The following is a 16,833-nucleotide window of genomic DNA, read 5'->3' on the forward strand; positions in this document are numbered from 1 at the left end:
AGGAGAAATACTCACAGTCGAAGAAAATACTCTTTATATTATATTAAATGGACAGTTCGTACTGGACAGTCGAATTGACAAGAATAAAGCTACTGTTCCTATGATAAAAATCGTCAGATAAAAGTATCAGGTCTGTTCTTGATATGAGCAGCAACATTTGGCTCATTTAGTATACGTTGATAGAGTGCTGTTGCCATTGGGAAATTCTGAAATTGTGATGGAACGTCGGCTTTTCCTCCCGCCACGTAATCATTAAAAATACAAAAGAATGCAATGTCAGCATACGTTATCTAAAAAAATAATAATCCGGTATTATTTATCACTAAATTATTCAGGGGAATCGATAGGAGTGGAAGTGGTAACTCAGCTTTGGCAAAAGAATATAATTCACTTTATCTATAAATGCTCTTCATCCTTATTTTTTCTCCTGAAATGAATCAGTACACAAATGAAATAGTTGCCAATTGTAATTGAAAACCTTGTTGAAAACTGTCAACTTCCAACTTCCAACTTCCACCATGCTGAATTAATTAAATAAATAGATTTCCATTTTTCTTGTGGTATAGCTATATGCCAGTAAAATAAATATTTATATTGCTCTTACTTTACTCCCAACGAAACATCCGGTTCCATTGCGTTTTAAAATGGATTCGAAGTACTCAATTTCTCGGGGCAAAATATTTTCAAACCAATTCTTTCTTTCTTTTTCCTACAAATAGATTTTATTAATAGAATCTTTATTTAATGTTTATATGTTTCGACGAAGTCTCTAATCATGATGTATACAATATACTGCATATGGACTTAAGAACTTTCGTGCACAAAGTAAACCTAAACCTGAACATATATTTCCTGATTACAAACCTTTCTTTCCGGTTCTTTTTCTGAAAAATATTTCCATAAATATTTACCGACAATATCCTGACATTCATCCACAATAGCATCAGCTTTTGCTTGCTGCAGATTTTCACTAGGTGCATATCCTAAAATGAATTCGATTGTATAAATTTCACTATGATAAAAATGTATAATATTATACTCATCTGATCCATCGTTCAATCCTATAGCTCGCATGAACAATACAATAAAGAGGTAAAGTTTATTAATAATCAATCCTTTTATTAGTTTTGGAGAAGTAATAACCAGCTACTATTGTGCATGTTCTCGCCCATTATTAAGCACATTGGGAGGAGATTTGCAAAATACATGAAAATCCATCCAAGTAAATGCATATAGAAAATGGTTGGTTGAGACATATATAATTAAAAATCCCTTATAAATCTAATAATAAATTACCCAGTTCTTTTCCTAAATATCTTAATATTGCCATGGACTGTGAAATGGGCGTTCCATCAACTTCAAGTACCGGCATTGCTCCAAATGCATATGTAGAAATGTCTGTGAAAAAAACAGCATACTAAGTATGAGCTCCTGGTGCCTATTGATGTCGACCAAATGATGTTGTGTGAATGGTTTTCTCAGCTCAGCTAATAACTCTCGTGTGTGACGGTTTAAAGGCTGTTTTTCACTGTCGCGTTTTTTGTACGTATGTATACGCACGGAAAAGTTTAAAATCATTTAAATGATACTTATGAATGATACTTGGATTCTGTTGATGATTTTGTGTACTTTCTCTGGCAAAAAATATTTATACAGCAACTTAGAAGGTTATAGCTTTTGCGTGCGTTTACGTACGTACAAAAAACGCGACAGTGTATGGAGAGCAACCCTAACTGTGGTTTAAGAGTTTTATACCGACCCAGGAGGGTATAGGGACGGTGGAGGTTAAAGAAAAAATATCTTGTGGGGTAAGGGTGTGTCACAAGTAACGTCAGTTCCCCTCAATCCGTCCACACTAGTGATAGAAATTGCCTAAATAAACTTGTTTAGCCGCTGTTCAAGGCAACACGTGCGAGGTCACTCAAGTTAAAGGATCAGACGCCGAGTAAGAAATCTGGGTAAATTTCTATTCTGGTTCCGGGTTGTAGCTAAATAGCCTTATTATTTGTTCATTGATTTCAGGATAATATAAGATAACATAATCTTGATCGTGATTAGTTTTATTAACTCATTGAACTATCAAACTGTACCCTAGCTGCTGATAATCACGAAAGGATCATTTTGCAGGTCAATCTGCATACACATCTGCATTGTATGTTTATAAACAATCACCACACTACCTTTCTTGGCGTCAGCCCACTGTTGAGATCCCCAGTCATATAAGACTTCAGTAAATTCGACTCCAGCTAACTTCAGCATAACTCTTATTGGCTCACCGCGTGCACGCAGACTGAAATAATGTAGCTTATATTCCGGCATGTTTAGCAGCTAGAATGTCGAATAAACCTTAACAACAATGCTTCGTATAATGGATAATGACGAATGTGATTAACAATATAAGCAGTAATATGAGCTTCTTTATTTAGCTTTATAACCTCTTTATGACTTTATCTCTTCGTGATTGGTTGGTTAGTGCGATATCGCACCAAATTAATCATGCATTAAGTTAGGCCAATATACAGTTAGCCTGAGTTGTAGACTTGCTACAAGTCGACTCTTTAAACCCACACGCAAATTTGAGCGACCGAGGGTAGCGAGGTCTACCTGAGTTGCAGCCGCTTTGGAAGTTTTGTATTCTACGATTCATCGTTATTGAGAAATGTTGTCTTTTTCCCACAGACAAAACTTTTATAGCATCACCTAAACCAAGGGATATAAATTGTGTGAGTACTGTCCATTCATCACACGATGATATAAAATGAAATAAAAAATGAATGAGGTGTAACAATTGAGAATTTGGTGTAAAGTAGCGATAGAGGACCATGATGCAATCCAGGGACTTACCTGCTTTCTTGGCTTTAATTTCAGTTTGGTCTTCATCAAGTTTATTTAAAGGGAAACCTTGTACAATTTTTTTTGCCTTTTCAGAGCCGTTGTTATAGATTAACAGCCGCAAACTGAGCAGACTTTGTTTAAATCATTAAAAGTCTTCCTTAGAAAAAAGTTACAAAGTTCTTAGCCTTTGGAAAATTTTTCTGTAAAATGGAGTAATACTAATAGCATGTATCCACATGTTCTATACACGCCTAAAAACGATCAGGTTAATTGATGAACAGGATGGAGCAATGTTGTGCTGCACACATTGTTCAGCATTGTTATTAACAATGAACAATAGTGCCACACCCGATTCATTTTAACAACATTGCTCAATGTTGCTGACAAGTGTGGACAGTAATGGCAGCACAACATGCTAATAAACCGCAGGCTCAGATCGAGTTTTTAGGCGTGTATATAACACATCGCTCTATGTCACAGCCAAAAAGGAAACGTCGATCCCATATATGTATTTTTCCTTTTAATTTCGTATATCTTATTATTTCAAAGTGAACAGTTCCAATCTATATTGCCAAGTTCCATAAATCATAAATCATAAGACATAAATCTTGTTCTACCCCTAACATCATATTTTTTAACAAGAGAGGTTCTCAAAAATTAAATGGAGAGAGAAAAATGTCTCATATAAAAGGCTCCTCTTGTCTTTAGGTGACCAGCTATTCTTGGTTCCTGCATTATACGCTCATACAAGGAGCGTGTTAGCGGATATCCTGCAAACTCTTCCGGCACTTCTGGTTTCCCAAGTACAAGATAAACATTGAACAAACTGAAGAATGCAACATCAGCGTACGTTATCTAGGAATAATTTAATCGAAAACATAACATAGGTTACCAACTTAGTACCGGATCTAATGTTTACTGAATCCATAAAGCATACGATTGTCCTATATTATTCAAAAGAATAAGAAATACATACAAGATATTTTGAAAAATACATAAAAACGCAACAACATAATCCTCGTACCGACCATGCATACTACGACGATATACTCAAGGTGTACAACACTCCTCAACATTTTGAAAGTCGAGTTTCTTACTTCACGTTTCTTACCATGCACAATCAAATCCTGTACAGCTATAGCCTACACTTATCGTATATATTAATATGTACCTTGTTTTCGACAAAATATCTTGTTTTATCGCGTTTCAAAATTGTTTCAAACGCTCTTAGGGTTGCAGGTAAGTTTTTTTCGAACCAAATCTTCTTTTGTTTCTCCTAAATGTTAAAACATAAATAATTTCTGTTTAAGTGAGCATTTGCGTTTTGTTCAGTTGAGTGAGATTTACTATTTATTTAGTATATATGGAATTAAAAGTAATGAAGTGGTACTGAACCTTCCTCTCAGGATCTTTTTCAGCCAAGTATACCCAAATGAACTGATTAATCAAATCTTGACATTGATCGACTATGGCGTCTGCCAGAGCTTGTCCCAGATTGCTGTCAGGTGCATAACCTGTAAGACGCTGCCATTTAAGCCTGGTTCATATTTGTTCTGAGAATCGGGGATCCCCGATTCTTAGTACAAGTGTGAACTATGCAGGCTTAAATCTCAAATAAATACCATGCTCTTTTCCCAAATATTTCATAATTGACATTGAGTGTGATAATATAGTTCCATCAACCTCTAACACTGGCACTTGATTGAATGGATATTTTGTCAGATCTATAAAGAATATTAGAAATATACTGTGATAGATACATTGGCTTTAAATAAAACAAATTTGCCACGTATACATTTCTAGCATTTAGATCAAACATGCACCTGCATGTTCATCTGCAGGGTCAACTTAATTTATGCCACATTACATACTCCCACGACCGGTCACGTCCCAGCCTTGAGCATAACTATAACCAATGACGTTTTAAAAAAATTCTATTTTCAAATCTTTTACCCTTCACCCTTTTCATTTGCTCAAAGCAAACTTTCAATTATGTCTTTATTGGTTTTTACTGCTCAGTTTCTTCTTATATCTTGCACAAAAGATTTAAAGCTTGCACACGGCAAAAACGAATCATCGGAATTAATAACCTCGTGTATACTTTAAGCTTCAAAATAGCCATTTCACAGCTGTCAGAATCAGATGTGTATGATGAGCTGTCAAAAGATTGCATAATGCATATTCGGAAGAAAAACCGAACTTTTTAAAGTTATTCAATAGTTTTCTCTTTAATAGCGATGCAGCAATGCACAATATGTGAACCAGTGATCAGATTTTCGGGTTGAAACTTCATAAACACCAATTTCTGCGGTGTCTTTCGCCGCACTCAGCAATATATTAACATTATTTACGTATTATAAAACAACTTCACTGATGTGGTTGAATGTATTTTTCGAACGTGTACCTGATTTTTCTTTCTTCCACTCCACTGATCCAAATTCAATTTTTATTTCTTTGTAATTAACATCAGCTAACTTCAGCATCATTCGAACTGGTTCGCCACGAGCACGAATGTTAAAATAGGTAAGTTTGTATTCAGACATCTTTGATGAAGTTAAATAGTTACAGTGGCAATACTGGAAATTATTACATATGATGTGCCGCACATCCCTTTATTCCCTTGTATCATAATCTGTGATAAGGAATTACTATTGACGTAATAAATAATACTTCGGTATAAAGTTTATCACCGCATGCTCTTTTATCGTGGAATCCGATTCTAAATGCTTATAATAAATAATATTTTATTCTACTGATTTGAATATTAATTGAAAATCACACCATATTAAATCAATTCATTGAACACATATATGCACATGCACACAGCCTGTAATAATTATTATTACCATATATTTATCCCCCGGCATGCATTTTGCATGAGTTGCGATTTGGAGTGTATATGCATATTCACTGCATAATTATATAGTGCATATATAAAGTACAGAAATTACAAGAACTTATAAACGCAATTTGTCCAGGATCCTCCCAGCCCGGCCCAAAAATTATACGATTTACCGAGCTGTTTATAGTCACAATTTTCATCATTGCATGAACGACATTCACCGTAAAACTGGATACCAAAGAACTTTTTCCCTACTTTTGATGCAAGTTTGGCACATTCGGCAACTGTTGCACTGGGATTTCTCCAGTCAATTTTTGAACGAAGATTTGCAAGCGTTACAGGTAGAAGGCGGAATTCTTTTGAGTCGTGAAAACATCCCTCCAAAATATAATTCAGAGCTTTATCTAAATATAAATATAAATCAAAATCACCATAATAATAACGGTTAACCACTAAACTCTGGACTTTTTTTTTGCATCCCGGACTGCGGACGATTATAGGCCAATTTTCATACCTCGCTGACAACTTTATATTTCAGTCATATAGATACAAAAATGCTAAAGCCTAAACTGACCTTGACAAGGCTTATCGTGATTACATCTTCGTTTAATTGATGGTTTTGGTGAACCCTTTCGTTTACACACTTCATTTTGATAAAGTTCACTGATCCCTTTCTCGTTAATGATCCGGCATCTCAGTTCTCTTGTGGACGAGCCTCCACCACATGATTTTGAGCACTGGTTAAGAAGGCAATATACATCAAGAACCGGTTGTATCACTTGCCCGTTTAGCTTAAACGGTGGTTAGGTTCAAAATAGTAAGCAAGTCTGTCGTTTTATTCAGCAAGCGAACTAAATGTTTTTAACCTTAATACAACGATAATGTTTACAACTACATATATTCAGTGCACATAATATTCAAGTTGACTCATTCAGAGAGATGTAAGAGTATTATTTAATTTTGACTTATCCGCCGTCTAGGCTAAACGCGGGCTTGATACAACCGGCCCCAAGATAGTAAGTACGAAAAACAAACAACATATGGCATTGCCCTATCTTTTCTTTAATAGTGATTGGAGCATGCAGTCAAAGCCGAACTATACAATCATGGTCGAACGTGCCAAACGATGTAAACATAAATCTAACATGAATTGAAATTATTGAACATTTGAATAGATAAGATTACGTTTTATATATAATATAAACTCATGCAAACTATAGTCATATACGAACTTTAACATTCATATTTGGGCTTGTTGTAACAAATAAAGGTGATTGAAATACCTCAGACCAGGATAGTGGGACATACTCAGGATTACACATAATTTCATTACAACGACGTTTAAGAATTGTTTCACGAGGCCTTTGTTTAACACACGCTGAATCATCTTCTATAATCCAAGAATCCCTTTCCCTTCTACGGCAAATGATTTCTCTTGTTTGGGTCCCATTCCCGCATGTTTTAGAACACGGTTTCCATTCTGTTATCAACCATCTAAGAAAATAGAAAGATATTTATTTAACTGAACAATGGTAATTCTAATAAAAGTGCCAAAATTATACTATAAACATTTCACGTTTTAGACTTCTAATTTCTCCCTTACTATTTTGCCGTATAAGCGAGGCTACCGCGGCTATAGAAGCCAAAAATAATTGTAAATTCCCATCGGAAATTTTTGTTTTTTAACTTACAGCAAATATTTTCTACCTATATTATAATTACTTCAATTTCACAAAAAATATTTGAGCAAAATGGTGGTATACAAGCCTTTGGTAACGCCCACTTCTATGGTAAATTAATGTTAAAGCTAATTAATTAATTAATATTAATTAATTCGATTAATTAACGCCCCTGTAATTACATTGCAACACTCTAGGTTGATCAGTAAATATCAATACTAACTCTGCAGAACAGGGTGTGTAACGACAATCCTCTCTATTTTTCATCTGGTTTGGACGTTACACTACAAAATCTATCCCCCGCAGTAGTCATATCATCTTTACGATGGCATTTTACTTTTCTTGATTTAAATCCTGAAACAAGACATCAACTACAGAATTCATGAACTATGAGAAGAATATACGGTAGAAAACGCACAAGCTGAGAGATAATAATCACATTACCTCCGCCACAATTCTGAGAACACTCTGACCATCTGTATTCCATCCAAGTGAAAGAACGTGGAGATGGCTTCCCTGGATTGTCAACTGGTTCGAAGAAACTTACGCTTAAGTCTTGATAGGGTTCATAGTTTCGCACATACTAACAAAAAACAGTTGTGACTTTTCATTCGATCACTTTCGCGCTCGTGTTTTTGTAGGTAAATTATCGCATTTATCTTAATTAAAGAGAATTAATATGCTTAATATTAATTTACCACAATTTCAAGCTCCTCTTGTAATAGACCTGTAATAATGATCTCATCTTTAAACACAAATGATTTCTGAATATAGGAAATTTTTGTGCCAGCTTTATAAATCGTCTTTGAATATGTTGGGAGTCGAATCAAATATTCACCCTTCATATTTCGTACGCCTGCATGGAAGACAAAACTTATTTTTAAAAAAAATCGAAACATACCTCATGAAACATTCCTCATCTGTACTTTCAAAATATTGATTATCAGGTTTAAAGTATATCGAGACAATAGTTTATACATGTGAATTTGAAATGCCTAAAAATATCCCATAAATATCACTAACCAATCCAATTCCAAGTTGCTACCGTCTCTTTTACAATAATATTCGAAAAACCCTTCTTAAGTATGATCACAAAGTAAGGATGGGAAGTGCCTAAGAAGTCAAAAAAAAATTCTCATTTATTATTGAATCTATTCCATTTCGTAGCCCATTTGCAAACGTCCTTGTTTGTATTGTATCCCATTTCGATGCGAGGTTGTTACTCTATACCTAATACACAAGCACGAATTAAATTGAAATTATAAACTATAATTTAGTTTAAATTATAGTTTTCCCTGTGGAATTATTGGAACCAACTAATGACATGTCAAACAGGAAAGGCGTATCACACAATAAAATGTCTTATTCTTTTATTCATACATTGTCAGTTGACTTTAAGACAGCTAGCTTTATTAACTGATTATTCATTATTGACCGAGCGTGAGGTCTGTACAATGAAATATCAGACCGAGGCTTTTTATACGTAGTTTTATGCAAGAAACCTCGGTCTGATATTTCACTGTACAGACCGACCAAGCGAGGTCAATAATAATCTGTTTATTATTATATGGTTGAAGTGCATTCAGACATCCGGGATACTGGTCTAGATACGGAATATTCAGACCACGGTCCGGATATGGGTTCTTATGGACCGCTCGTCAACCAATCAGAATACGGGATCTTGAATATATAGCCATGCTTATAATAAATAGGTGTATATTTTTCGGAATTTCCTTCTTTTGTTTATGTTTCTCATTTGAAATACGTCGGCAAGACGCGATTTTCCGAACAAATATTAAATAAGTGGGTATGTATATACTTACCAAATACCCATTCCAATCTCTTTTTAAAATGCATTTCGCGTTTAGCACAAGTGTTCCCACCGCCGTCACATATACCACAGCGATCGTTCTCTTTCTCTGAATTGAAAATTGAATCGCAACCAAAATGCTAAAGTAATTAATCAACAACAAAATAATGTCAATAATATAATAAGATTATGATAGTATTCCAAACTGAAATTACGTCCCACTGCCTTAACATTGCTGGCGAGGGGGAGGTTAGAGAAGGACCCGGTTCCCCCATGGTAAGAGTTTTTCTTCTTCTCGTGTGTTAAGCAATTTCATAAAAATTGAGCCTGCACCTATATACAGTAGCTGTATGGCACGAATATGTAAAGTGAAAAACGTCGTGTACACCTATAATATTTCTGCTTGCTTGTGGGGTTCCTTGGAAAAAACTTTTTAGTTTAAAAAAACTATTATACCTGACATCTTCCACTAATGCAAACATCATTGTCATATGGATTCTCCGTACAAGGTGTTGAATCTTTTACGCGCCCGAGGTAAAAGATTCCCCCGCTTTTCTCACACCACAACGAACAAGCTGAAAAGTTATTTATGATGTGTTATAAAAAATGGCGAAACATTTATGCATCCATACATGCCAAGTCGTTAGAGTTCAAATTAATATATTCGCCAAGTCACCTCGTTTTGATAAATAATGAGACTTCGAGTATCCTGCCTTCTGACACTGGAGATGTCTATACGATGGTTGCCCTTTAGGACAAGGCTGTAAAGAAGACGATTTGTGATTAAGTTAACGCGTGCAGATTCCCTGCTGGTTTAATCTCTCTTAATTTATTATCTCCATCATAGATCATTATATTGAAATTAAAATTATTATTGTAGTATAATTTAGCGTTAAAATGGCATACCTTTTGGTTGCACAAAACATGTCGGCTTAGATGTGATCCAATGCATTTCATCCCACCGTTGGCTGGGCTAAAATGTTTTTAATATTTAGTTATAAAACTGAATTCACATCTTTTTAAAGAAGCAACTTTAAAATAACGCGCATATACCTTGGATTGTCACATTGTCTCGTTCTGTGTTGAGTTCCGCCGCCACAAGATCTTGTACATGGTGAATACGTAGACCATTCACCCCAGTTACCATTGATCCTAGGAGAACCATCATCAACACATTCACCATGGATACACCACTTTAAAAAAAGTTCAAGTAATGATATTCAGTCGATTTTCGCTTAATTAACATGCGATAAATTAACTATCCCAAATCCCAACAAAAACATAAACGGTTTCATAAGTTTTATGCCTCTAAATGCATATACTTTACCCAAGGACGGAATTTCAAATTTTGCTCTGGTAGGGTGCCCAAAATCCAGCGGGGGATGCCCTATACTAGATTTTAAACTTTCTGAACTGTGTTCAGAATTTTCAACAATCGTCACGAATGAAGTAGAAATCGTCGCGTAGAAATTTTCTAAAGGTTGATGTAAAATCCATCTCATTTTCCTAGATGTATATATCATGATCTTAATCATTGTTCCAGGCACCTGACTGTTTTGTATATGTAAATTATGTTTATCTAACACAGCGTTCTTACTTCTCTTTCTCCACATCTTGTACCATCTGCAGGCGGGGAGAGAATATAGGAACACGAGTAGCTGCTTTTTGCACAGTACAATGAGGAACAAATGTTCTAAAATAAATTTTCAAGAAGAACATTTTACCGTTTAACAACCTCGTATATTTAGGGTCTTGTTAATCGATTCAGTAACGCGACAAAAATTCTTGGTTCTTTGAGAGAGAATTTTGACTGAAACTAAGGACAAAAAAATGCACTGCCGCCAAGTAATCCTCAAGAATCTTATAACTGGATCAAATTAATTTGCTTCTCAAAACTAAAAAAGTGGCATTGATAAATTGCGTAATAAAACATGAGTCACGGACTGTATTGATTATTGAATATTGCAGATGAAGCCGAATAGCTTTTTACTTTCTTGGTTCGACACTGTTTCGTTCCAGTACCAAATATCATTTCGCATTGTTCATCAGCGTTGAAAACCTCGCCGGGTAATTTAGCGTGAAGAAATGGCGATTGCGTTGGTCCTTGAAGTGTAGACAAGTTGTCAAGACAATGAGAACGATCAGACCTATAAAAACATAATGATGGATTCACGGGCATCGTATTTAATTTCAAATCCGTTCCTATAGTATCCCGAAGAGCCATTCAAAAGTAGCTGTGAATTAAACATGTAGACGGACACAAAAAAACGCGCCTCTTATTTTCAAGTCTGTAAGTCCGTATCAGCGTTTTCTTGATGACCAAATGATCTTAATCGATTCTAATTATCTTAGTCGCATCCTTTTCAATTACGTGTTGGGAGCACATTCAGTACTCAGGAGCAATTACTATGGAGTTTACGTCTGCGCGCAGACTAACGAGTAACGACAGAATTCAACTTGCCTCAAGAAATTTGCAGCATATCTTTTTGTACAGCTTGACCATTTACAGGCACCTGGACCACCAGGCGTGTACCTTGACATTATGTTAACACCATCGGGACAGTTTTGGTTCTTTCCATAACCATCGTGACCATATCCCAAACTACAATCACACAGAAGAGTGTATCAGTTTACTTTTAGTACCCAAACCCTTCTGAATCAATAAATCGCAATATGTAAAAGTTGTGATATGTGCGCATGCGCAGCTTAAACCTAATTAATGTTCTTCCCACCTGTGACCAATTTCATGAGCGCAAACAAAGGATGAACTTAATCCTTGAAGCGAGACGACCGCACTTGCATCATGTCGTCGACAAAGAACTCCCAGGGTGGCAATTCCTGAGAAAAATGTAAAAATATACTGTAGCTGCAATGCAGTCATACACATGACAAGGAGGGTGAGAGTGTGCATAATTTTATGCATGGTTGATGGTTTACTTACCTCCTCCGTTGTGCCTAAAGAAGAACAAAAAAATATAACTGAACAACAACTATATAAAAACGCGAAAGCTCTAGTGTGTATAAAAATTAATCCACAAGCGTTATACGATGATAACATAAATTTCCATTCTTTTCAGATCATTCTTAATATAAATTTCCATTCACATATCAATAAGGGTTCGCGAAATTATCAAACTGCACACTACTCACAACGTGTCTGGTCTGGAAATTCGTCTAGAAATTGTAAAAGACTAAATAAAATACCGAAATGACTGAATACACTTACCTGGTGAACAACACTGTTTGATCAGCCTGGTTTGTGTTGCTGTCGGCCGCAATATTATTGACTAACGCCCAGTCTGTTATTGCATGTAGTTTATGTAACATGCTTGCACTTTTCGCGGAAGACAACTGGAATAGGAAAAAAGAAAATTTATTTTGTTTCAACACTTTCACGGTGTTGTCAATCTCGTCTTTTTCAGTGAGAGTGCATGAGGATGTGCATAAGGATTCCTGGCCAAAAATGTATTCATGCACGACGTGTTACTGAAAGTTTTTTTGCGAGGTATAAAATGTGCGTCTTCTTCAGCTACAGACTATTCAATAAGTCGAAACATACAATACCGTTTTATCATTCACAAGACATATTCTGTTAATGATGTAAATAACGTTAGGATCGTTGTAACTAATTCCATAGATTAACTGTGAAACCTGGAGAGAGTGAAAAAGCCCAAACATATAAATATATCATTAAAAAGTGATACCCTGATCATGCAGGAAACATCCTTACAATATTCCCAATAGATAGCAACACTTCAGGTAAGTCATTCAACCCATAAAAATCTACAGCATTCTGGTCAGCTACGTAAATCACTTCTAAAAATTTAGTTTTTTTATGAATTTGACCGTCTAATTCCCTTTTGTCTGTTCCTCTCTTCCCTGTGTAAGTTTCATTCCAGCCTAAATGAATTATAACCATGCAGTAATGTAAAGTTTATATTCTTGTATGTTTGCATGGTGACATCAGTTGCACTGATGACACAGTGGCCACTACAATATATATCATGCAGACTGTATCTTTGAGGCTTTTTTTCAACAAGGAGATAATGAGATAGTGATAGAGAGATAATTATAATTTTATTATAACTGTTCAGTTTCCACAACAGTTGACCCTACCATTATCACTGAAATCCACATCAAAGAAGATTGGCTTCGAAGCTGCAAAAGATCTTTTTATAACTAAATGCGGCAAATTTTCTTTCTCGCTATCCTTTGACAAATGATCAGGAAGAGGATGAACTTCGAACAAATGATCGTCTGATATTACAATTGCACCTCTCTGTTAAAGAAGAGTTAGATATAAGCATAGTATATGGATAAAGATGTAAATAATGCCCGTTTTATAGAAGAGAAAGATCATCCAGATCATCCGTCTAGACGAACTTGGGTAAGCAAAAGATAGTTCGTCCTCTAGTTCGTCTGTGTGTAAACACGGGCATCCACATAGTTCATCTATTTATACGAATTTGAATCCATCACCGACACTAGCCTGAGTTGTGAGATTTACACACAGCGTAGGTCAATTTATCTACCTTAATTTATTTACTTACCAATTTATCTTTTCCACTCAAAGCAACTTTAGAATCTTGGTAGGAGGTCACATGTCCATGGTAAAAGTTTCTATGAGCTGGAGGTGACTTTGTTATTGATCCATTGCTATGCTTTGTTTCAATATAAAAGTTTGGTGCTAATAACTGTCCATTCAGTGTTAAATTTAAATGAAAAGTAAAGCCAAGCACAGAAATGTTATAAAATATTTGTTTTTCATCCGATGTATCTCTTATGACTCGTTTCCTGGAAACTTCTTCACCGCGTCCGTCCACAGGAGTCAGGTATGACACTTCGTAATCTGAAATTATAGTGCAAAGTCGGTAATATATTTTAAAACGTGAACTACCAAAATAATTGACATAATATGATAATGTCTATATTCTCCATGTCATAAAGTTATCCACTTAAACCTGGGACAGGGGGCTACAAACTCGGAGTCAGGGGCCAATTATCCCCTATAATCCATATCATTTGTCCGCTCCTGGTGCCTTGATATTTAGACGCTCCTGGTTTCTATAATTATGTGGACTTTAAATGCATTATATTGGTTTAAAAGCCTGAAATACTTATCTTCATTACCTTGATTTTCAGGTACTTCACCAAAGTACGCTTGAAATTCCATTTCAGTCATGTCTTGATTATTAATCTGTTGAAAGGTATGCATAGGTATATATATGTTGAACAGGACGGGGCATGCGCATGAGCAGGCACACACGCAGGCACAAATTATTACTTTTTCATGCAAGAACACGTTAAAATAACATCGAATATTATTTTAAAGAACTTGCACATTACGGCGCGGCTATTAAATAGTTAACTGAGTAACTTAAGTTACCTTTATTTTATCACGGCCTTCCATAGTCTCTATAGAAGATAAAAAGGGAAAAATATTTTAGAATTCGGAACAGATAAAACGTATATGCAGGTACCTATAAGGTATTTTAAAACATACCCGCAGTTATATCAGAGGGTTCAAGACCTAGCTAAGTCAATTCAGCAATTATATAGGCACTTTTGTCCTATGTACCTTGCCTGTTGCTGGTGCACTCTTCTGACCACAGACAGACCAGTTAAGGCGTTATACGTAGTTTCCATGAAGGAAGTTGACTACACTAACGATTAGACATTCCTGGCAACTCATATGCAGATGAACTACATATTGACTGACCTGTGGCTTTAAGAAGTTGTAGGAACAGCAGATATATCAGTAAAGTCATATTCTGATTCACTAAGCACTAAACAAGTGAAAAATTAGGGAAAATGAAGAAACGCGTATGTATATAGAAAAAGGATTTTTTGGTCCAGTTCAAGATTCACGGATATAGTTCTTTCACTCACACGAAACCCGAGTAATTTCATCCCAAACAACCCTGGTTATACGCCTTTTTAATAACCAACCCACAATCAGTTGGTTTTGGGCTGGTTTTCAGTGTTTATCCCCTTTCCCCTATATCAATCTTGCATTTGTAAAGTTAAAGTTAACTAACGCCTCCCATAGTGAAAACCATCACCCACCAACATTGAAACAAGGTGTAAGAGCATGTCGTGTCTCGTTTATTTTGCCTTTGATTGCATGATTGTAGCATTAACGCGAATTAAAACTGGTAAGTTTGCTTATGTTGAACCCCGTTATTAGTTTTTTTTGCACGTATCTTGAAAAACTTGTCACGATTCTCCTAGTTTGCTTTTTTCTCACTTTTTAGGGTCCGTTTAGTAGATTTTTCTAAAAGATCTAAAATCGCATACATTCAAATAATAGCTAGTATTGTAACACGCATGCACAAAGCTATGAGAATTGATGCATGGATATAAAATTATAATGTTCGATCATCAAGGTTTGTGTTTCAAGAAGGCGCCAAGATATGTCGCCGTTACCTCCATATAACTACGAACGAACATATTATATAATCATTTCATTAACATAGACCGGTCCTGGATTCGTACCGACTCGTGTAAAATCTGGTGTTTATTGTGATACATGTCAACGACTAACGTTTAAATAAATTTTTTAAAAGCAATTCTCTTACCTCAATCGCATTACATTTAAGATGATGAAACTCTTTCTGTCTTTAAACGTTTACTTTATATTCATACGTCTTCAATCTCCGTTTGAGGTCATCTCAAAAGTTACGAGTTTGGGCGGGTTTTAAATTATTTCCTTTTAATTCGGTAAAACTGTTCAATTATTTCATTATTAACGCTAAGTAGTCATTAAATTCAGCCGTTTAACACATCCATTTTAAGTTCCTTGATGATTTAGCGCGAAGCGCAATTATATCATGGAATTTCAATAGCAAATGTATACAGGAAACAAGAGTAATCTATCAGCATCCTTACAGATGCGTGGACGTGAATAAAAAATAGTTTTTTAACAAAAAACTGGGACAATATGAATACGAGACTTTCGCAGTGCTGCTATAAGTCGGTGCATCATTAAAATATTTTGACAGGAAAATGGTGGGCAGTGGAAACTAATGTATATTGTAATTTAAACTGATATGCCCATGCATGCATGTTGACTACAATCGGTCAATCGCGCAGTTAAATATAAGCTGATTTAACCTTTTTGAATATTTTCATTCATGCATGGTCATTTTCATTATCAATTCAGTGTAGTTGTTCTTACAACATTACTGTAAGGATTTTTTTATTTCATAGTGGAGAGCGCAACGTGAAATGGAACCTATATTTATATATAAGTAAAAATAAAAGTGAAGGCGTATACTAGTTAATTTTTTCGAGAAACATTCGCAGTCTTCTTTTGTTTATGAAGATGCATGTTCATGATCACTGAATATTTTTTTCAAAAGCCTCTTCCATATATACTAGCTATACTATATAAAGTGGCAATATCTGTCAATCAGTCAATGGTATGCGATAAATTTGCATATGAATAGGCAACAGCTTTTTACTCACCCTGTACATGCAGGCGCTAAATTATTATGTTTCGAACACTATATGTGAGAAATTAAAATAATACCTTTTATAACCTTTAATTCACGGTCATTTGGTGCAGTTGTTGAAAGTTTCTCCATCTTAATACTTAGAAATAGACTTCTCCAATTAACTTGCATTTGAGATGTGAGTGCAAGCATTCAATAACCAAGAACACAAAA

General features: G+C 35.3%; 3 protein-coding genes across 7 annotated transcripts; all 3 read right to left on the reverse strand.

Annotated features, from left to right (window-relative positions):
* Positions 1-39: 39 nt before the first annotated feature.
* On the reverse strand, positions 40-2,390 carry LOC114524537 (hematopoietic prostaglandin D synthase-like). The gene is made up of 5 exons (XM_028545649.1): positions 2,181-2,390; positions 1,297-1,398; positions 865-983; positions 605-709; positions 40-290 (listed from the first exon to the last, which is right to left on the reverse strand). The coding sequence occupies exons 1-5, from the start codon at positions 2,317-2,319 to the stop codon at positions 114-116; spliced, it is 642 nt and encodes a 213-aa protein (XP_028401450.1). The 5' UTR covers positions 2,320-2,390; the 3' UTR covers positions 40-113.
* A 1,068-nt stretch (positions 2,391-3,458) lies between these two features.
* On the reverse strand, positions 3,459-5,173 carry LOC114524451 (hematopoietic prostaglandin D synthase-like). The gene is made up of 4 exons (XM_028545532.1): positions 4,458-5,173; positions 4,231-4,349; positions 4,007-4,111; positions 3,459-3,690 (listed from the first exon to the last, which is right to left on the reverse strand). Exons 1-4 carry the CDS (start codon positions 4,489-4,491, stop codon positions 3,493-3,495), a joined length of 456 nt encoding a protein of 151 aa, XP_028401333.1. The 5' UTR covers positions 4,492-5,173; the 3' UTR covers positions 3,459-3,492.
* Positions 5,174-7,081: 1,908 nt separating this feature from the next.
* LOC114524450 (A disintegrin and metalloproteinase with thrombospondin motifs 6-like) lies at positions 7,082-16,755 on the reverse strand. 5 transcript variants are annotated; one of them, XM_028545528.1, is made up of 24 exons: positions 16,698-16,755; positions 14,886-14,952; positions 14,553-14,581; positions 14,297-14,363; positions 13,717-14,015; positions 13,283-13,445; positions 12,897-13,066; positions 12,731-12,817; positions 12,393-12,517; positions 12,108-12,121; positions 11,899-12,004; positions 11,628-11,768; positions 11,157-11,313; positions 10,764-10,859; positions 10,220-10,359; positions 10,073-10,139; positions 9,843-9,927; positions 9,623-9,741; positions 9,180-9,306; positions 8,380-8,469; positions 8,055-8,212; positions 7,801-7,939; positions 7,580-7,710; positions 7,082-7,171 (listed from the first exon to the last, which is right to left on the reverse strand). In XM_028545528.1, exons 2-23 carry the CDS (start codon positions 14,932-14,934, stop codon positions 7,613-7,615), a joined length of 2,526 nt encoding a protein of 841 aa, XP_028401329.1. In that variant the 5' UTR covers positions 14,935-14,952; positions 16,698-16,755; the 3' UTR covers positions 7,082-7,171; positions 7,580-7,612. The 5 variants fall into 5 exon arrangements, 4 of the variants coding, with proteins under 4 accessions (XP_028401329.1, XP_028401328.1, XP_028401330.1 ...); XM_028545527.1 differs by lacking the exon at positions 16,698-16,755 and adding an exon at positions 15,745-15,832; XM_028545529.1 differs by lacking the exons at positions 14,886-14,952; positions 16,698-16,755 and adding an exon at positions 14,745-14,842.
* Between the last annotated feature and the right edge of the window lie 78 nt (positions 16,756-16,833).

This window comes from Dendronephthya gigantea, unplaced genomic scaffold (assembly GCF_004324835.1).
Source record: "Dendronephthya gigantea isolate DGI-Jeju-01 unplaced genomic scaffold, DenGig_1.0 000031F, whole genome shotgun sequence".
In the NCBI taxonomy this organism is placed as follows: Eukaryota; Metazoa; Cnidaria; class Anthozoa; order Malacalcyonacea; family Nephtheidae; genus Dendronephthya; species Dendronephthya gigantea.